Source organism: Astatotilapia calliptera, chromosome 17, assembly GCF_964374335.1.
Source record: "Astatotilapia calliptera chromosome 17, fAstCal68.1, whole genome shotgun sequence".
Taxonomy (NCBI): Eukaryota; Metazoa; Chordata; class Actinopteri; order Cichliformes; family Cichlidae; genus Astatotilapia; species Astatotilapia calliptera.
Window position 1 is genome coordinate 19399475 of NC_137438.1, and position 23002 is coordinate 19422476.

Sequence of the window (23002 nt, forward strand, 5' to 3'; positions counted from 1 at the left end):
GGCCGAACGGTATGAATTCTGTGGACAGTTAATGAGTGTGAATCAGCGCTCTGAGTGTTATCAGAAGACACCAAGTCCATGTAGTGTTAATTACAGCTCTGTTCAATGATCGACATGCCCCTAACTGCCAGGGTGTCTGCCTTTTAACGTCAGCCGGTTTAATGTGCTGAACACAGGCCAGACTGATTAAACTGTTCTGGATCTTTGGTTAGCAAGGGCGTTGTGAGGATCAGAGCCTTGAAGTTCTGAAAACTGCGAGTTGCATCTTTAATCAGCCAATCAAAATGCAGACAATTACACCTATGATTTGTCAAAGTGAGAGTAAAATTTTCTTTGTTCTGGATATGTTGAAAGGTCTATTTTGAATCCGTTCTAGTCAATTCATTGCATTGTGTGATTGAAACCATACAATCTAATGTCAGTTCATTCTGCATCTGGACGTAAAGTTTTCAGTGGGAAAAACATTTCGTCATTCATCCAACTGACTTCTACAGTCTCAGCCTGGAACACCACTAAGTCACTGGTTCAGGTATGTGGATGACACCTGGGTGAGATCAAGTCTCAGGACGTACCACAATTCACTGATCACATTAACTCAGTGGACCAACACATCAAGTTCACCAGGGAGGATATGAAAAGTGACAGGTTAGCCTTCTTAGACTGTGAGATTTCCATCAGTAATGGGGGACATTTAAAAGCTGATGTGTACCATAAACCTACCCATGTGGATCAGTATTTAAGGTTTGACTCTCATCATCCACTGGATTACAAACTGGGTGTCATTTAGGATGCTACAACACATAGCGATCACCATCCCACATATACAGCGGCCAGGGAAGCAGAAGAACATCATATCAAGAAGGTCCTGAGTAAAATACGGTTATCCCAGCTGGACAATTGTCAAAGCTGGGAAGGCACCTAAAGAAAGTTCCAGGCGATCAAGGAGAGAAGGACAACTGCAAAACCCGTAGTGATCCCTTATGTGTCAAGAGTATCGGAACAGTTGAGACAAATTTTTTCTAAACACTGAGTCGCTGTGGATTTTAAACCCCAAAACACACTGAGCTACCAAAAAATGGTCCACCCCAAGGATCGGGTCCTCCAACACAAACAGAGTACGCTATTAAGAGCCAGGAGGACTGAAATGATTTATACATCAGGGAAACCAAAAAACCTCTGGCGAAGTGGATGGCACAACACAGAAGAGCTAACTTGTCAGTCCCAGACTCCGCAGTCTATCTATGCCTACAGGCAAGTAAATACTCTTTCAGTGATGAGGATGTACACATCCTGGACAGGGAGGAGCTCTGGTTTGAGCGGCTGAGACTGAAGAAGCCACTTGGTTGAGCGACAAAATGTTTCTCCCACTGAAAATGCTATGTCCAAATGAACAGAATAAACTTTTTGACTTTTCGATACTGGTTGTGTTCCCATTTTTTGATCAAAAGAAAAGCTAGTATCAAACATCAGTGTCATATTAGATGTTTTAAAGGGAAAACTCACTAAACCATTTATATCTAAATGCGTTGTCAACCTCAGAAAGAAACACCCGTGACTGCTAATACCACAGTAAGTAGTCCTCCATGGGCTGTGTCTAATGACGTCTAGCTGAAATACAACTTTGTTTTTTTGTTGTTTATAAAGATCTTAGTCATTTCACTTTGTTGTATGCTGTTTTTAATCTGGGAGCTGGTTCTTGTCTCAGTGACTACCCTTAAAGCAGTCTAAACATAGCACAGAAACCAATTTAACCACATCAGCCACAAGTGGAAGAAAGCAATCCAGTAGAGCTAAAAAGATTGAAATCAAGGTTCTTTTAAAAAATCAAAACCAGTCTGCCCAGTATTCTTGATCTTTCAGTCCATCTTTTTTTCTGTCCGACTGCATCTGGTAGCTAGCAGGGCGTTAGCATAGCAGTCAGTTTGCAGTCACTTCACTTTAGCTGGCTGGCATGGTGTTAGCCGAAGGTGGTACTCGGAGGTTTGCGTAGCCACTGGTAGAACTGCCGCCGGTGTAGGCGGTGCCAGCGCACATTGCCCTCGACAATTTCCAGTGCTCGTGGCAACGCAGGCCCCGCCCCCACACCACTGGACAGGATGAACTCCTTTAACTAAAGGAAGAAAGAATCACAGGAGTAAATAAGGCAGCAGAGGAGAAGAAAGGAAAGAAAATAAATAATAATAATATTCATCCCCTGTAGATGCTAAAAAGGCTGTCACCCACCCCCCTCCGCAGTGCTGAAAGAAACAACTTCTGGACTTTTCAGGATGGAGATCCCTAACACGGTGGACATTGATAACTTTCAGGCATGAATTGAAACTTGTGCCATGTCCATTATAAAAATCCACCTCTGGGAGAGTATATATATGACATAAATAAGGGAAAGCTTCATAATTCCACTTTTAGAAGTGAGAAAAAGTAAGAATGTGTTCTGTACAATTAACAGATACATTGCCAGTAGAAGTTGGAAAAAAAACAACAATACATACACATTTCATTCTTTTAGTTTGAGGGTTTTGACCAGATTGTGAACCCAGCTGTAAGGATTTGCTCCCATTCAGCCATGAGAGCATTAGTGTGCTGCTACACTGATGCTGGGTGATAAATCTGGATCACAGTTGCTGTTCCAGCTCACCCTAGAGGTGTTGGATGAAACTAATGAGGTCAGGGCTTGCAGGATCTTCCGCAAACAGTTAACACAAAGTTAGATGGATACTAAAGCAAATAACTGAAAACTCCTGGATGATGTTTTCATGTCTCAAACAGATTCTTTTAGAGTTGCACTGTAAACCTGCAAAAGCTGGAACATTTTATTGTATTTTATATTGATGCACTTTAATGTCATGGTATATGTACAGTTTCACTACATTTAAATTAAATAGCTTGTTAGCTCAGCTGAAATAGTTTCACAGTGTCTTATTTAATTTTCTTCACTTATGCATCACGGAGGAAGGCATGTGTAAGGTAAATAAACAGTTTCAAATTACATACTGTAATCATGGACATTTAAATGCAGTTATTCTTCATTCCTCTTGGCTTGAATGGTACTTGTGGTGAGTGAGTACACATTCTTGATGGTCATTAGCAAGACAGCTTGTAATTCACTTCACAGATTTTGCTTTTTTTCCACTGAGTGGAGCACCACACTACACACAGATACCTGTGCTACCAATTACAGGTAGCTAGGAAACTACTCTGCTCACGGTGTCACACCTCACAGTGTCATTATAAAATAAAATTAAACAAAACCTCAGCAGCTGAACTGTAAACATAATGGATTCACATATATCATCAGTATTTCAGAGCCTGCAGAATACTTCCCAGACATGCCCACTTAGAATAAGGGTATACAATTATTTAATTGCTTTAATCATTGGGGTTTACAGACTGACTGTGAGCATGAATGTCATGAAAATATTTGGATTTTAATGATTTCTTCAAACTGTTCTTTTTCTAATGTCGTGTGATTGTATAGCATACATCTTAAAAAACAACATTCACACGTTTTTTTATTTGCTCTGTTTTTTCACTGGGCAAATTTCCAGCTGCCCTGCTGGTAGCACACTCCACACACCACTTCAGGTCCCAGCACATCTTTTACAAGGGAGACACAATCAGCTGACAGAGCTCAGGTGTGTGTCAGCCTCCCCTGACACCACACCCTGAACCCACTGCTCCAGCCCTCCCCTGCAGTCAAAAATAGATTTATAAACCCCCCACTAATCTTTGGTTAGCTTTCCCATTACAAGCTGCACTTCGTCCAGATGCTTTTGGTAGCCATCAACAAGCTGCTCACATAATTCTGGATGGATATTTGACTATTTGTCTTTGTAGAATTGGTAAAGTTCATTTAAAGGATTTAAAGTGTACTCATTCCAATTACAGGGCCTCGAAAGAGTCCTGTATTGTTATTTTTCGTCACTACCTCCCCGAGTCGGGAGTGGGTAATTTGCGCGCCTGCTGCCTTCCTTGGATGTGGTAGCCGTTTCTCAGGCTCCCTCTCCGGAATCGAACCCTGATTCCCCGTTACCCGTGGTCACCATGGTAGGCACATAAAGTACCATCGAAAGTTGATAGGGCAGACATTCGAATGAGACGTCGCCGCAATGGAGGGCCAGCGATCGGCTCGAGGTTATCTAGAGTCACCAAACCGGCCGGGGCGCCCCCGAGAGGACGCCCCGCATGGGTTTTGGGTCTGATAAATGCACGCATACCCGGAGGGTCAGCGCTCGTTTGCATGTATTAGCTCTAGAATTGCCACAGTTATCCAAGTAACGGATGAGCGATCAAAGGAACCATAACTGATTTAAATTAGGGTTGAGGTCAAGGTTTTGGGAAGGCCATTCCAGAAGCTTAATTTTAGCCAACTTTCTCCATTCCAACAACAGTTTTTGTATGTTTGAGATCTTTGTCCTGCTGGAATAACAAACGTGTTCAAATTTCAGTCATCTAATTTGTAGGTAGTCGTCCTCCTTCATTATTTCATCCAGTTTGTGCAGAACAACAGCCCCAGTGCATGATGCTACCACCACCATGCTTGACAATCGGTACAGTGTTCTTAGGTTTCAAAGTCTCACCTTTACTCCTCTAAAAATATTTCAGTTCACTGTGGCCAGAGCTAAATCTTTGTCTCGTTTGACCATCAAACCTTTCTTCCGTAAGCACTTGACTTGTACACGTGGGAAGCTCGAAATTTCAGTGGTGACTCCAAAATCAACACCTTCAACCTTGAAGGTGTTGATTTTGGAGTCACAGCTTCTTTCTTGGTCAGCACCCTGTCAGTCCATGGTGTTGTCAAAGTGACACTGGTGTTCCAGCAGTTTCCATTCATGGGAGGCTTGAGCCTTCATGATTCCCAACATCAAAACCAATTTCCTCTCACGTGAGGGTGACAGTTTGGGTCACCCTCACATAATTTTCCTTTCTTAGATCTTCGCTGAGTTTCTTGGACTTTCCCATTTTTCTGAGTATTGGTCAATCCAGTGACTGCTGTCAAAAAATCCTTTTTGTGCTGCAAAGAGAAACGACCAACTGTAGTCAGTCATGATGACTAAGGAAATGTTAACTGGCCTGTACATATTATTTATATTTGACTCATTAACACTTTTGACCCTGCATAGATTTGAGAAAATCTATAATAAATTCAAACATGTGGACCCAATTCCTGTTTAAGTTATTATGTATTCTGTACAATCACTCCACCCTGGAAAAATAATGCCTAAAAAACATTAAATGTCCAAAATCACAGCATTCGTGCCTATGATGATTGGACAACAACTGTGCATGCACCGTATGCAGCAATAATGGTTGCTGAGAGATAATGGTCCTACCTGAAAGGCCTCGAAGTCCACATTAGGGAGGGATGGTGATGTCTTAGGTCGCAAATTTATTAGTTAGGAGATCATGGTCTGCATCCAAGTTTGAAACTTTTTTTTTAACAATTTGTTTTGCTTGTTACAAGTGGAACTAAGGCAGCTGGACAAAGCAACAAAAAGGCACATGCATATACATTTGGCCATTTAGTAGCTGAAATACAAAAAGCTCTGAGGTTTTATATAAAGAAGACTTTGTTGTTTAAACACAGCTGAAGAAAAATGTTTGAATGTGAACATGTGATGTATTCAAGCTAAACTGTCTTTGAAAGGCATCAATTAATTGTTGAAAATTACTTTTTTTTCAACAATTTATAATTACACATAAAATTTCCAGCATGAAAGTGGAGATTTCAAAAGAAGACTTTGGTTTACAGGACTGTAAATTAACAGGTTTTCAACATTAAGGTGTTTTTTTCTTTTTGGTCAAGAAGAGAAACTTTGTTCAAAGAAGTGAATTAATTATTTTTTTTAAGTTGAGAGCCAAAAAGGAAACTTAATGTTGCTCAGAGTTTGACAGATTCAGTGAAGCGCGGGCAGAAATCCATCCCTTCGGCTCACTTTACTACAGTTCACATCGTTAACCGAGCACTCCTCTGCGCCCTCCTTCTACCTTTCGTCTCTTCTATGATTTCACTTTCTGTTATCTTTACACTTTCCCTCTCCTGTGTGACTCACCCTAAGACCCTTTTCAAACTAAAAAGAATCATTAATATAAACTCATGATGTTTTTGTTTAGAGGTTTCACTGACAGCCAAACCTAATGCGGTTACCATACCAACAGGAAAGTCGAAAGAATATTAATCACTAAAGTTTAAATAAACAGATTTATTCAGAAACACCTATGACCTTTTTTCTCTTCTTTAATTTTATATTTAATTATATCTGATTTCCATCTTTTCATCATATCAAACAACAAGCGTAGTAGCTGTGAGATGATGCAACAGAGGAACGATTAACGTTGTTAATCAAGCTCTATTTTCTCTGAGTAATCAACAGTAAATTTGGAATATTGATCCAGCTGTGAGCCTCTCGAGAACACAATTACACACTGATTAATTTCAAGGTCCTGTTAATTTCCAAGCTCCCATACTGGCATGTAGAAAACATGCTAATCTTCCTTCTGGTAGGGTATAGCTTATTTATTCTTGCTTAGAATGGAAGAATTAATTTCCCTTCATTTATTTAGGCCAAATGAAAGAGTCCAGAGTCACAAAGTATTTAATGTGAAACAGTAAAGTAATCCAAACTTCCAAAGGAAGGAGAACATGACGAAGACAGCAGGGAGGAAAATGGATTGGAACACAGTGGGAAAAACACGGATGCCCCAAGAAAGGATGAAGGGAGGACTCAGGATATATGTACAGACAGAGTTAAATAGAAGAAGCTAAACAAATATGTAACACAGGTGAAAGAAAATCAGGAAGAAGAAGCTAAACTTCATAAAAGTCACAAAACAGTAACTCGGTCCCAACTGGTCAGTCTGTTTTATATCAGAACACACTGGCTCGGTCTCAGAAATTATCCAAAAGAGTAGTTGTCTTTGAATGGTTACAACATTTTGGCTCATCATCAAAATCTCTGTGTAGCATATGGGTGAGTTTTTCACCTTCATCAAATGAGGAGGGAAATTTATAAAAGGGAGATCTTTTGAAATTAAACAGGATGCGCTCACTGGTGTGTTACCATGCAGGATTCTCAGACAGACCACCTCCTCACTCATCACTTTTAAAGATGGCAACAACAACAACAACAAAAAAATACTCAACTCTTAAAACTTAAAGTTAGCAAAGTTAGTGAAGTTACCCTAACTTTGCTAACTTTAAAATGTGTGATGTCATAGTGGCTGCATTCACATTGTACACAGAGTCTATCACAGGAAAATTAAATTTACACAACAAGAAACTTTATGTCAGGGACCTGGATCTGAGCTATCGGGGGTCCCTGAGCTGTTATGGACTTGTGTTATATTATATGTGATACTGCGCTACTGTTCCGTGTCCACATTGGTATATAGGCAGGTATGTGTGTATGTGTGTGTATATGCAGCTGTTTCCTGTAGCACCTTTAGGCCTGGTGGGTGTGGCCCTGTTAGAAGGCGGGCCACCTCTGAAGACCTTTGCCAAACACCTGCGGCTGATCAGGGCTCGTCGGGGGAGCTAGTAGGAGAGTGCTGGAGCTTCCACCGATGCTGGATCATTGCGTGAGACTCCACGTTAGTCTTCCGGTCGAGTTTAGTTAGCGTGTGTGTGCCCGCGGTTGTATTGTGTCCTGACGGCTGCTTCTATTGTTTTCCCCAGGAAAGGTGTGGAGCGACGGACAGCAGCCAGCACGGGGAGTGCTGAGACACGGGAGCAGAGGGCACTAAGACACGGACTTTTCACGGAGGATGCAACGTGGGAGTCAGGGGAGAGCACGGGGATTTATTGTTGTTTTTTCCATTCACTGTGAATAAACGCACTGCTGATATTCAGAGCTCCGCGCCTGGGTCCTCCTTCCTCACTTTCCCATGGTTCACCATCGTCAACTATGACACTTTAATGAACATCTTGATGTCTTTAAATCTGATTTTGTGCCAGTTTGACACTTGATGGCTTTGGGATTTGATGATTTTCAGGTGAAACTAAAATTGGGAGGAATATACTCTTGGCCAGGAAATATGTTTTTTTTTAAAATAGCAGCTTCACACCGTTCTAAACCCCAGATGTCACTTTCTATCGGATGCCATCTTTAGTCTACTGATCAAAGAAAAAACAACACCACTTGTTTCTATGTCTGTGAAGGTTCTCAGTCATCCAGGTCATCGCAGTCTAAGGAGCTTTGAAAGAAAAGCGTCTGCACTTCTTTAAGTTGCTTGAAGACGTTTCACCTCTCATCTGAGAAGCTTCTTCAGTTCTAAGGGTCAATGGTGGAGAGTCCCAGATTTAAACCTAGTGGGAGTTTCCCCCCAAAGAGGGAGAAAGGACCCCCTGATGATCCTCTACCTAATCACATGAGCCAAGGTGTGAAAATGGGTGTGGGTCACAATCAGCCAGGGTTTCGGGTGAGCTCATTGTGAAACCTGGCCCCACCCTATCATTTGATTTACTGAGTTCAGATGGCCCAGGATGTGAGTGGGCGTTAAGGCATCTGGGAAGGGATCTCAAAACTGGATTATAGATGGCAGACAGTTGGTGTCGTAAACCACCGCCTCTGTTCAAAGATGGTCGCTCACAGTGGACATAGATGGCTTCTTTCACTCCTCTTTCAAACCATCTGTCCTCTCTGTCCAAAATGTGAACATTGGCATCCTCGAAAGAGTGTCCTTTATCCTTAAGATGCAGATGGACTGCTGAGTCTTGTCCTGTGGAGGTGGCTCTTCTGTGTTGTGCCATGCGCTTGTGAAGTGGCTGTTTGGTCTCTCCAATGTAGAGGTCTGGACATTCCTCGCTGCACTGTACAGCATACACCACATTGTTAAGTTTGTGTTTAGGAGTTTTGTCTTTCGGGTGAACCAGTTTTTGTCTGAGTGTGTTGCTGGGTCTGAAGTACACTGGGATGTCATGCTTGGAGAAAACCCTCCTGAGTTTCTCTGATACACTGGCTACATAGGGGATGACAATGTTGTGTCTTTCCTATCATCCCTCACTGGTGTCTGATCTTCTTTTCTGTGCCTCTTTGCTGACTTTATAAAAGCCCATTTAGGATAGCTGCACGTTTTGAGTGCTTCTTTTACATGTGTGTGTTCCTTCTTTTTTACTGCAGGCTTAGAGGGAACATGTTCTGCCCGGTGGTGTAGGGTCCTAATTACTCCAAGTTTGTGTTCCAGAGGGTGATGGGAGTCAAAGAGGAGGTACTGGTCCGTATGTGTGGGCTTCTGGTAAACTTCAATCTTGAGGTTGCCATTCTCTTCAATGTGCACAGCGCAGTCCAGGAAGGGCAAACAGTCGTCCTTTGTGTCTTCCCTGGTGAACTTGATGTTTTTATCCACAGCGTTAATGTGAGTAGTGAAGGATTCCACTTCTTGTGTCTTGATTTTGACCCAGGTGTCGTCTATATATCTGTACCAGTGGCTGGGTACTCTCCCTTTAAAAGAGCCAAGAGCCTTTCTTTCCACTTCCTCCATGTAAAGGTTGGCTACAATAGGTGACACGGGGGAGCCCATGGCACAGCCATGTTTTTGTCTGTAGAAACCCTCGTTGTATTTGAAATATGTAGTGGTGAGTAGGGCTGCTCGATTATGGCAAAAATGATAATCACGATTATTTTCACTGAAATTGAGATCTCGATTATTTGACGATATTTATTTAACCCTTTAAGACCTACTATAGAACCAAGTCCGCCAGAGCTTATATTATTTTTTTACATGTTGTAGTGCCATTTATGGGAGCATTTCAAGTTGCTATACAACTGTTATAGCCCATATTTTAATAATATGTATGCATTAAGTCCATAGTAAGTACATTAATTGCAAAAAAGTGCAATAAACTACAAAAAAAATTTGAAAATCGTTTTTGTTTGTTTTTTTACATATATTTCTACTTGGAGAAATTTAAGAGGTTTATCCCTCAAAACTTTAAATACAAAAAAGTTGCAAAAAATAGTTTACAACAACAGGAAACTTATTTTGAGTGTCTTCATAGTTTTATTTTGGAGATACACCAATTTTTATACACTGCAGGAAAAACAAAAAAAAAAAAACAATCCTATGATGCAAATTTGCAAAGAAAACAGCACGTGAATCAAAATAAACTATTGCCAGCAGTGCAATTCGAGTTCTAAGCATCCCAGAAACTATTCAGAAAAGTCAAACATGACCAGTATAGGCTTTTAAGGCCTACAAGTAAAAAACTACATTTCCGCGAAAATGACATCACTTCTGGTTTCGGGCAGGAAATGGCGGACATGCGATAGTTCGCGCTGACGTCTGTTTCACTGTGGGAAGTGTTACGAACAGCTGATTGGATCGGCAAAGCGTGTTTCTGGAATATTATGTTTTTGTTCCTGCAAGCGCTTTTTATGCAATTTTTGCAAAGCTTTATGTGGAAGGAAACCGTGACCGAGGACAAGCTGATGGCATAAGATGTAAGTACAACTCCTCCGGTTTCGTATGCAAAACAAATTATTGCGCTAGCTTACACGGTTCAGGTTCTACAGGGATTTAAAAATAGTTACACAAAACGGAGCGTGCTGCTCTGACCGGCTTTAAAGGGTTAACAATGACTTTAAAAAATAATATAAAATAGTGTGCAACACCACTGAAGTTTTTTTTTTTACCTCTCCTTTCAACCAACGGCAGTCACTCTCCTCTCCAAATAACTTCTGCTTAGCTTTCCAAGCGTCCCTCGGGTCCTCTTAATCAGCGGTCTCCAACCTTTTTTGCGCCACGGACCGGTTTATGCCCGACAATATTTTCACGGACCGGCCTTTAAGGTGTCGCGGATAAATGAGGGAGGGGCTAATAATCGGCTCAGTCATTTTTAATGATCGTTGAAAGCCCAGATCGTAATCGTGATTAAAATTCGATTAATTGAGCAGCCCTAGTGGTGAGGCAGAGGTCTAACAGTGTGCAAATCTGATCTTAGACCACCACTTGTTTCACTCACCTCATTCAGTTCTCGCTCAGTGTTGAGGAACTCTGTGACTCCACTGATGAGTTTTGAATTCATGAACAAAGCTTCACCGTATCTGAACAGAAATGAAGACAGAGACGGCATTTCAGGTGCTACATGTAAAGAACTTGAAGACGCTTGCGTGCTTTTCTGATCGTTCACGTCTCTTACCGCGCGTTCAGGATGTCCCACTTCTCTCTGAAGTACCTCCAGGCCAGGTTCCGACCCTGAGGGTTTCGACCCACGTGGATGATGACATCAATCACATCCTGCTCTGGGACCAGGTCCGAAGTCAGAGACAGGTTCAACAGCCTTGGAGACACAAAGAAAAGGATGGAAATGTTGGAATGTGGCTGTACCAAGTCTACCTGGAGAGATGATAGGTTCCATATATGCTAACACATTAACATGCTCAACAAATATTGGCACGATCACAATATTAATAAAGACTGAAATTAGCTCCAAATACTGACTTTGAATTTAACTATAAAACCCTTAAAGACGACGCTCACACTCTTCCACAGTGTTGTTCCATCTGCCTTCCCTGATGCATGAAATATGACAGCAGCTTTCAAGAAGTAAAGAGTTAAGAAAAAAACAATGTGGTATGTAAATATGGATCTTTTAAAGTTGAAAGTCGCTCAATAAACTTTGTTACCTCCTGTTAAAGTTTTGTCATACATGGATTAATAACCTCACATAGAAAGTTCTGTGCACCTCTGGCAACTGGAACTTGTAAAGTGTATTTTGTGTTCAGATATTAAGAGTTGTTTAGCCTCTGTTTCTGGATTTGGTGTGAGAGTCGCAGTGTGTGAAGTCTAACGCGTGTGTCACTCGCCAGGAGCGTGAGGGTCAACAGCTCATGTAATCTGGCTAGAAAAGGTCAAGCTGTCATTTTGTAGTTTTTTTGTCCTGTGAGCTGCCGGAGGATGTTTCTGCCAAATCAAGAAAGAGTCCTCTGAAACACTCACGTGAGCTACTCCCAGCTTAAAGGGGATTGGAGGGAATTTAAAGGGGATTTACAGAAACATGTTGATCACACACAGAGCAATCTTTTGGATGTGTAAACGTATCAAATTGAGAGTTTTTCTTTTTCTTTGAGATGTGAAACTGAGCAGGCCAAAGAGTTTCATAAATTTATGTTTAATCATCCAAAGTCGTGTTCAAAGTTTACCTTCATCTTTCTTTATTTTCTGTTGCTTCACTGCCTCTGCGTGTGTGTGTGTGTGTGTTGCTTGGCTCATTGTTTGTAACTGCCATCTTTTCATTAAACCACCAAATCAATTTTCTCTCTCTTTTCCCACAACCCCTCTGCTGAAACCATTTCCTGTGTGACCAATCAGCTTCTTTCTGAGCTGTGGTTTTTGATTTGTGTGTGTGTGTGGTGTGTGTGTGTGTGTGTGTGTGTGTGTGTGTTGCAATCTGAACATACAGTACCACCTCTCTGATTGCAGAACAGTTTACTGTGGGTAGAAAATCAATACCTGAGACACACACACACACACACACACACACACACACACACACACACACACACACACAGATCGGTCTTACCACGAGTGTGTGTGTAATTCATCCTTGCAATTTTTCTCAATGAGCGATAGTGGCAGTTGCCCCTGATAAAATACAGTGTTGTGTATAGACAGTCACACAAAAACACACGTGTACAGACACACACACACACACAAACCTAGCTGGATTTCAGCACATGTAACGCCCCCCAGGCATCTTTTCACTGCACACACCTTTCTGTCAATTTGCAATTTTTTCCTGTCAGTGTGCCGCCAATTAACAGAGCTCACCTGACAGGTAGGATTTAGTCACCTTTTTATTTTTTATTGTTCACTGGTTTGTTTGTCATATTCTAATACAGCCCAGTACAGACACAACTCTGCAGTATCGGAGCCATTTTCCAAATATGAACAAAGTCATTTTTTCCATGCTGTCCCCCAAATTTGGGCTTTTACCTTCATGTCTTGGTCTGATAATGTTTTTTTTGACCCAGTCTAAGTTGGTCTTAACCAAACTGTTCCCGGCAGCACGTTCTGTTTATTTTCAGTACATTTTTTTTAAAATTAAAGTTCTATTTATTTATTCCATCCTGCCCGTCGGTCACGTGTCTGTTTTTGGTCCCTCTTACACAGACACCTATTACAGCTCAAAATAAATGTGAATGTTGTTACATATCTGCCGGAGGGTCTTAACAATTTAATATTATATGACATTTGCAGAACATGTACGCAAGATGCAATTAAAGACAAACAGCAGGAGGTAGATAATCCAGATGTGAATTAAGATCACAGCAGGAAACTGATTAAAAATAGCAGCAATGCAGAATTATTTAATATTCAGACTACACGATGTGACTGTGATACTGGCACAGCCTGACAGGCACACAAATGCCAGTGGATGTTAACAGGTTAACTTAATCTCACTTCAGGATGCTATCCCACCACTGTCATTCATATATGTGATGCTCAGACACACTTGGCCTGTCTCTATGTTCCCCTCCAGCACAGGGTCATTGTTCCTGGCTCAAGTTTCAGTTTCAGTCACAAAATCCTGATTTCATACGGGAAGATTTGTTACTGCTGTTGCTTTCCTGAAAACAGGGGCGATCGTGGCTCAAGAGTTGGGCGATCGTGGCTCAAGAGTTGGGCGATCGCGGCTCAAGAGTTGGGCGTTCGCCTTGTAATCGGAAGGTTGCCGGTTCGAGCCCCGGCTTGGACAGTCTCGGTCGTTGTGTCCTTGAGCAAGACACTTCACCCGTTGCCTACTGGTGGTGGTCAGAGGGCCCGGTGGCGCCAGTGTCCGGCAGCCTCGCCTCTGTCAGTGCGCCACAGGGTGGCTGTGGCTACAATGTAGCTTGCCATCACGTGTGCGTGAATGGGTGGATGACTGGATATGTAAAGCGCTTTGGGGTCCTTAAGGACTAGTAAAGCGCTATATAAATACAGGCCATTTACCATTTACCATTTACATAAAAAATAGTGAAGCAGAATTCAGACTCATGGGTCAGTCTATCACTGTGACCATCTCAAAAGACACAAAAAAATGGTTATACTGTATAGAATCCATGCGGGCCCGATGTGGGAGACCTAAATCCTTTGAGAGTTGTGTCAGGAAGGGCATCTGGTGTAAAAGTCTGCCAAATCAACTATGCGATGATCCCTTGTATTAGGGCTGCGTGGGTCTGACCACACTTGCCCTCACATGGGCCCCAAGAGGGCATATTTGTTGGGTAGATCAATGATATTGATTCATATGACTTTATGAATTGCAATTTAACCTCATAAACACTCAATGAGATAGTTGTATTTTTTAAAACAATAGCTGCAATGAAAGAGACAGCCGAGCCATGTCTACCTGTTGAGGAGGAAAGTGTTGTCTGAGCAGGTCAGAGCCTCCAGCAGGATCTTCTTCTCTGAAACGGCGTTGGAAGAGTGAAACTTCATCCAGATGAACTCCCACACATCCTCGTCCATCAGGCTGACTCCGGTGCAGTAAACTATGTCTCGGATGTTAGGAGGAATCCTACAGGGCAGGGACACAATATCACACCATCACACTGACTGAAGCCACTCTGCCCCGGTGCAACAAATTACCGGTATAGCAAAAGTCTGGTATCATTTTAGGAATGTGAGTATTTGATGTGACTTATTTGCAGTACCACCTTCCTGCAGGGACAGGAAGGTAATAAAACTAAAAGCCCCGATAAGGCATGTCTGCGGGATTAACTGGGACGCTCTCTGGGTGCTAAGTGAGAAATTCTGATTCCATTAAGAAGCTCCATTAAAAACATTCCTCCTGCTGCTGCTATGGTCATAAAATGCAGAGAAAGAGCCACACTCAGACACTTTTGAACAACTGAGACTTTAGAAAGTTTCAGGAAGTCTAATTGGCACGCATACCTCTAAATTTATTGTGTTGGAATATATTTTCAGTTTGAATAGCATACGTGCTGACTGCAGACAGCTTCTTTCTCAGCTGCATTCACAATTGCCAAGCCAAGCTTTAATCAGAGTAAACACAGCAAATGTTCTAGTCAGTGTCCAAGTTCCAACTTTGAGATACACGGCTAAGTAAACAGCCGAGACAGAGATGGCTATGCATAAATTCTGAGTAGAGGTTTAGGAGAATTCTAACTGAGATGCTAAAAAACACATTAGCCAGTCACCCTGCTGCTCTGATGAATGCTCAGAGCAAAGCTTCACAAGACTTTCGGTGTTGTGGTCGCAGGTAGCTGCTGCCTTGCTTTATTTGTAGCACGAACTACCGTGGCATTTGTTCTGGTGCTTCAGTGGATTCAGATAGTCTGACTGTGTTGGCAGGGTGGATGAGCCGTACTGCTGTGGAACTTTGTTCATGTTTAAGCTGCAGCGATAAAAGCTTTTTGATCCCTGCATTTCTTTGCAGTCACCAAACTCGTCATTTTGAACAGTTTTGAATTGATTGCGTGTTTTTTATGTAATTCAAGTTGAGGCTGTTAGAGTTGCAGTTAAGAACTTTTACATTCAGTTCCATTGCAAAACAATAAGTCCATAAGTGACTCTTTGTTGATGACCCTAATGTTCTCTCTTATTTATAAATTTGATGAGATGGAAGTCATTAAAATGGTATTCTGGACTGATCAGAACTAAAGTAAAGGAGGCTTGTTTCTTGTGTTTCCCATCCATAGTTACTTGTTATGACCGCATTGTCGCAGCTGCAACTGACTAAAACAGAAGCTACTGCCCCGTAATAGTCTTTTAGTCATAATTACCAGAAGTTGATTAAAGTTGGTGGTGTTGTATAAGTGCTGGCAAGCAAGACCAAGCAACACTACTAAAAACATGTTCAACATGGGAAGAAATATGAGCAACCAGAAAAAGTGAAAAGAAGCCAGTCACTTAAATCCTAAAAGTTCTCTCACAGGAAAAAAAGAGAGTGTTCAGCTATATTAATCATGGAAGGACTCATAAACAGTCACAGTCGTTGGGATGGCCAATATTTGCATTTTCACCAACTCTAAATACTCATTAACCCTGTTATTGGTTTACAACCTGTACAATCGACCAGCTGCTCTTGTCGTTAGAACTGAATATTGATCTTCCAGGGTGCCAGATATGAGTGATTTACTTAATGAATAGACAGGTACAAAAATAAGACCTGTCTAAGCAGAGATTCCTAGATTTCTCTCTCCCTCTCCAGCTCCTCTAACACTTACTTCTTCGGGGAGTCTGAGGCATTCCTAAGCCAGCTGAGAGATTCAATTTCACCAGCATGTTCTGGGTGTGCCCTCGGGTCTAATCTCCGTTGGAAATGCTGAAACATCTCACCTGTAAGCACCCTGGTCAAATCCTTGAATCATCTGAAATGGCTGTTTTTGATGTGGAGGAATAATGCTCTGTTCTGTCCACATCTCTAAGGGAGAGGTCAGACAGCCTACAGAGGAACCTCATTTCCTCTGTTGGTGATTACCACCAGCTGTAGATGAACCCATAATATGGTGATGTTTGCTTTGTTCAGACAAATACAATTATTTCAACACTAACAAGGTAGAATAATAACCTAAGCCTCTATCTGAATACATAGGTTGGAGTGAGTGGCCGGGCACAGGAAGGTCTGGTCATCTCTGATTAGACTGCTGCCCTCATGACCCTTACTGGATCAGCAGTAAAAAAAACACAAATTAACACCCATTAACCTCTCAACAATCAACAAGTTGGTACTGACCGTGTTAGGAGGTTAATATCCAACATCACAATATAACAGACTCGTTTGATGTGATAAACAGCTGATGGAGTTGATTCGTCATTAGCAAAGAGGTGAACAAGATATAATAACACAATATCTGACATTTTTTCTCTATTTATTGCTGCCAGTGTTTTATTGTCACAAATGCGTGTTTTGTTACTATATATTTTAGTCCATTTATTTCCATTTACAACATAACACATGTTGTAGTTGCAGTCTTGATTCATGTTGCTTCTAGCTGATTACTTTTTGTAACTTCTCTGTGACACCAGAGAAAATAAACGCACAGAAAGTTTATTAAAATAAAATGAGCTGGGTTTGTGTCAGTCATATGTCTGTAAAGTTGTTTTTTTTGTAAAGTCTTTGAACACAAACTGAATGATGTTTCTTATTTTGAACCTGCTGTGAAAGCACCCCACGACTTGTGTCAACATTTATTATTGTGCTGTGTATCACCATTTGCAGGCAGAGCAATAAAAGTGGAATCTGTGAGGTGACCTGGCACACTGAATGCTGGTTACACAAACTGTCTCTCAGTTATCTGACTGCTGGAGGAAAAAAGCAACACCTGGTGGTACAGGCTGATTGATAAGAGCGAGATCTGGAGCCCCTTCGAGCAAGACCTTTGATACACCATGAATCTCATTTCATCCATGAAGGGAAAAAAGTCTACACAAATGTTCTGAACTGTCAAAACAACATAAAAAACTTCATGTGTACCTGACAAAGTCCACATCCGTGTAAGTGTCTATAAAAGATGGATGCAGCTTCATATTTAAGTGACTGAGTATGAGGCAGTAGGGCGTGCTCCTCTGGTTGTGAAAAATAAATCTGTAATATAAGTTTCTATGAGACTGTAAAATCTGTGGCATCAGTAAACACTTTCCTGAGTTTGTGGTCTCATTCTGATGTTTAATGTCTTATTTAATTCAACATGATGTTCAAGTTGCTTTATTTAAAGGAAAACAGAGAACCTTATTTGTTGAAAATCTGGTATCATATGTCTCCGCACCACACTGAATGTACCTCCTGTCTACTAAGAGCAGAAAGCTGAGGCTACAATTCACAGTCTCAACAAAAGATTAGAAAAATGTTGCCGGGTCGGATTTCGTCTCAAATTTTGCTGCATTTTGATTGTATCAACAACACGAGTGCATGAATCCATCCTACCTTGTATCAACGGTGCTGGAGTAAAGGTTATGGGGATATTTTCTTGGTGCTCTCTGGGCCCCATAGTAGCAAAAGAGCATCATTTAAACCTCACAGCCTACTGTACCTGAGTGTTTTTGCTGACCTTTATGAGCACAGTTATAACCATCAAATCATCTCAAACTGGTTTCTTGAACATGCCAACAAGTTCACTGTCCTGAAATGACCTCCACAGTCACCATTCCAACAGAAAACTTTTGGGATGTGGTGGAACAAGATGGAAGTGTAGCATGATGGTTTCATGTCAATATGGACCAAAAGTATGAGGTACAGTGGGGCAAAAAAGTATTTAGTCAGCCACCGATTGTGCAAGTTCCCCCACCTAAAATGATGACAGAGGTCAGTAATTTGCACCAGAGGTACACTTCAACTGTGAGAGACAGAATGTGAAAAAAAAAAAATCCATGAATTCACATGGTAGGATTTGTAAAGAATTTATTCGTAAATCAGGGTGGAAAATAAGTATTTGGTCAATAACAAAAATACAACTCAGTACTTTGTAACATAACCTTTGTTGGCAATAACAGAGGTCAAACGTTTACTATAGGTCTTTACCAGGTTTGCACACACAGTAGCTGGTATTTTGGCCCATTCCTCCATGCAGATCTTCTCGAGAGCAGTGATGTTTTGTGGCTGTCGCCGAGCAACACGGACTTTCAACTCCCGCCACAGATTTTCTATGGGGTTGAGGTCTGGAGACTGGCTAGGCCACTCCAGGACTTTCAAATGCTTCTTACGGAGCCACTCCTTTGTTGCCCGGGCGGTGTGTTTTGGATCATTGTCATGCTGGAAGACCCAGCCTCGTTTCATCTTCAAAGTTCTCACTGATGGAAGGAGGTTTTGGCTCAAAATCTCACGATACATGGCCCCATTCATTCTGTCCTTAACACGGATCAGTCGTCCTGTCCCCTTGGCAGAAAAACAGCCCCATAGCATGATATTTCCACCCCCATGCTTCACAGTAGGTATGGTGTTCTTGGGATGCAACTCAGTATTCTTCTTCCTCCAAACACGACGAGTTGAGTTTATACCAAAAAGTTCTACTTTGGTTTCATCTGACCACATGACATTCTCCCAATCCTCTGCTGTATCATCCATGTGCTCTCTGGCAAACTTCAGACGGGCCTGGACATGCACTGGCTTCAGTAGCGGAACACGTCTGGCACTGCGGGATTTGATTCCCTGCCGTTGTAGTGTGTTACTGATGGTGACCTTTGTTACTTTGGTCCCAGCTCTCTGCAGGTCATTCACCAGGTCCCCCCGTGTGGTTCTGGGATCTTTGCTCACCGTTCTCATGATCATTTTGACCCCACGGGATGAGATCTTGCGTGGAGCCCCAGATCGAGGAAGATTATCAGTGGTCTTGTATGTCTTCCATTTTCTGATGATTGCGCCCACAGTTGATTTTTTCACACCAAGCTGCTTGCCTATTGTAGATTCACTCTTCCCAGTCTGGTGCAGGTCTACAATACTTTTCCTGGTGTCCTTCGAAAGCTCTTTGGTCTTGGCCATGGCGGAGTTTGGAGTCTGACTGTTTGAGGCTGTGGACAGGTGTCTTTTATACAAATGATGAGTTCAAACAGGTGCCATTCATACAGGTAATGAGTGGGGGACAGAAAAGCTTCTTACAGAAGACGTTACAGGTCTGTGGGAGCCAGAGATTTTCCATGTTTGAGGTGACCAAATACTTATTTTCCACCCTAATTTACGAATAAATTCTTTACAAATCCTACCATGTGAATTCATGGATTTTTTTTTTTCACATTTTGTCTCTCACAGTTGAAGTGTACCTCTGGTGCAAATTACTGACCTCTGTCATCATTTTAAGTGGGGGAACTTGCACAATCGGTGGCTGACTAAATACTTTTTTGCCCCACTGTATGTTTCCAGCACCTTGTTAAATCTGTGCCATCAAGAATAAACTCTAAACCTCTTTAAAGCAAGGACAACCCCTGAAGCTCTTGTCTAAACTGAGCAGCTTCTGTCATATTTCAGGTGTGCTTATCTACTGAGTGTGAATCAGAAGTTGGTGATGGTGGTCTGTCTATGTAGCTACACAGAAACCGTTCTAATGGTTGTTGAACCACATTTACATATATATGTGGTTGTCAAAACTCTTCATTAAAGGTTGAGAGGAAGTCATCAATGTTATCTTTGTAGGACAAAGAGTTACGGCAGCTCAAAGCAAAAGGAGGTAAAACCTGGTATTAGCAAGGTGTTCCTAATAAAGTGTCTGTTGAGTATATACAGTGTATATTTTCTTAGAGATGACCTCTCTATTTGGCAAGTTCTCACTATTTTGAGGAGCTGGGCCCAGTGGAGCCTTTGTGGGGGATGATAACCTGACCGTGTTCTGTTCTGCCTCTGTGGAGACCTCAAGGACAACCTGACTGCTTGTTGTCTAGTTCAGAATAACTTCACTGTGTTCCTCTGTATAGAGTAGCTGTAGGAAAGTGCACAAAGGTAAATCTCTGTGAAAGAATAAACTTCAGAATGTGGAAGGTCATACCCGATGTAACACCTGTGCTCGTCTCTGTTCTCCTTGAAGCACTTCCCTAATAATTTATTTATCTATTTAAAACTTTAGATCTATGCCTACTGAAAGATTATTTCTGCATGAGGAGAACCTGGTCTCACAAGATTTCAATAAGACTAGTCCGAAGGTCAAATTCAGACGAGAAAGTCTAAGACCGTTCTGTAGCAGGTTTGGGGGGGGGGGTCATGTTTATTTACTGTATGTCAGATCAGATTTGCCCATTACTGTGCTGAACTGAAAATATAACTTTGATGAACATTTGAAAGAAACCTTGAATATATTCATCTAAGTTCCAGTTAGGTTTCACAGGACTGCCGACACTAGTCTCTAACATTAAAGAATACCCATTATTCTTTTCTTTATTTCTCATCATGCATTCTTCTCTTAAAATGCCAAATTAAAACTCTGACAACTGCCTGGAATGAAAAAGACAATGTTGAGTGAAACTTGAGTGTAAGTTTTATTTCCAGGGGAGCAATTACACCGACACACCTCTGAAGAGACAAAAACAAATCACAAACTCATTAGGCGAAGTCAGAACACCTGCCTGATCACTTCACTTCACACAGAGAAAGACAATTACACTGCGACTGGAAAGAATCCCCCAGAGAAGAACTGCTTAGAGGCTGAAGATTCCACTGGTTTGAGCACTAATATTATATCACAACTTTAAGTGACGGTAAAATATTAGCGTGACATGAAGATATCAGTCTTTTGGTCTGCATGATTTATTGACTTATTTACCAGGGACGAGTCTTTCATGTTGCTGTGGAGGACTTTTAGCCCACTCTTCTTTGTTTTACTGTTTTAATTCACCCACAATGTCCAAATCTATTAATGTCCCTTACATGGTTTACTTGAAGTAACTCACAACACCAAATGAAAATGTTACTTCATATTTTGTGTGAATGGCGATTCCTTCTTTTGTGAAAGAGTATACATAGTCCTAGAGTGTGACTGCTAAGTGGTTCTAATTAATCTACAGCCTGACGACCACATCCTACATAAGGAGCCAAGATGGCTGCCACCTGCAGAGGATCATTCACTTCCTCATCTCCCAGCCTGTCACTCCAGTGTTTGTTGTAACCTGTGAAGTTTGATCTGAAGGAGTGAACAGCCGTGACCTGCTTATGTTGGAGATGTGTTTAGTAGATTATCTCAGGCTGTATCTGCACACAACTTTGTTTGCTAGTTAGTTATTTTGTCCTTAGCTCACCTCGACACTAATTCACACTCCTGTGTTTGCAAATCTGCTGAATAATAAATACAACATCTATTTTTAATTGAAAAGTTGTTTTTGTGGCAGGTTGAGACTAGGATGCCATTTCATGTTGTGTCTCAGCGTCCTAGATGGGACCTAGGAAAATGTATTGGATGCCATCATCACTTTTAATGTAAGTTAAAAAAAAAAACAAGCTAAATATAATAACAGATACTCACGAGAAAAATGCATGTCAGCTAAAAGCACAGAGAAAATTATCTGGCAGGTGTTTGGATTTTTCCCCATAATGCAGATGAGCTATATGTAGTTTCAAAGAGTCGTGAATAAGTGAAGAATTTTAGACACAACTGCAGTGATCTCATGCACGCCAACCTGGGTGCTGCACCACGAATTAAGTTCAACATATCTGGGTATCTTTCTGGTGTCTAAATCCACTCACCCTAACATCGGCAATCAGGATACGTGGTCACATGAAACCCCCTAAGATAATCTGAGGGTTTCTCTATCTGATTACAGTACGAAGACGTGAGCAAGGTACCGTCCCTACACACTGCTCCCCAGTGCGCCTGCTTAGTGGCTGCCCACTGCTTCACTGAGTGAATGGGTCAAATGCAGAGAGAGTAATTTACCCACGTGGATCAATAAAGTATACATTATTAATATTATTTACGTGAAAAAGGTTTTAGATTTATCTGCTCATCCACAGCCTCGGTGCTGAAGAATAAACATCAAACAGAATTCAAATGCAGTCTTGGACTAGGCTACGTGTGAAATGTAGTAAAATGTGATATAAAATAAAACAAGTGCCCTGATAGGGATCAAATACTGTTACTAATAAATTTAAAAAAAATGTCTGCAGCCAGTGGGGAAAAATGAATACAGTTTTGTCTTACTTTCTGAACGTTACCGATGCTCATCGAGGAAGAACAAAGACTCTAAACAGAAATGACAAACTTTCGACACTACTAAGCATACACAGAAGGATTCAGGATTACTGAGGCTATTTTCTGGAGATTTGATAGGTTAAAGGTGGTGACACCTGCTTGGTCTGCAGCATAAGCCAACATGTTGAAGTGAACCATCTTCACGGTACAGAAAATTCTGGGTTAACCCTGAAGATACTTGGATAAGAGGAAACCCTGCTTGTCAGTGCAGACTGCTGCAGTTTGACTCTTGTTCACAAGGATCAGCCAATCAGAAAGAAGCATCCTTGAAAGGTAGACATGTTACAGAACAAGCTCTAAGGGGCTGCACCAAGGTCAGGTATAAAATAAAGCTCATTTTGATCTGAAAATCATGCAAAGCTACTCTAACAGCATCCGAGGATACAAATAAG

At 41.5% G+C, this 23002-nt stretch overlaps 1 protein-coding gene across 1 annotated transcript in view; it reads right to left on the bottom strand.

The window, feature by feature from the left end:
• Positions 1-1660: 1660 nt before the first annotated feature.
• LOC113008770 (thyrotropin-releasing hormone-degrading ectoenzyme) overlaps positions 1661-23002 on the bottom strand; it is a 264030-nt gene continuing 242688 nt past the window's right edge. Inside the window, exons 17-20 of the mRNA XM_026146492.2 lie at positions 14330-14497; positions 11135-11275; positions 10958-11039; positions 1661-2110 (exon numbers count right to left, since the gene is read on the bottom strand). Of these exons, the coding sequence (XP_026002277.2) occupies positions 1958-2110; positions 10958-11039; positions 11135-11275; positions 14330-14497 (544 nt within the window). The 3' untranslated portion in view covers positions 1661-1957. The remainder of the gene's footprint in view (positions 2111-10957; positions 11040-11134; positions 11276-14329; positions 14498-23002) is intronic.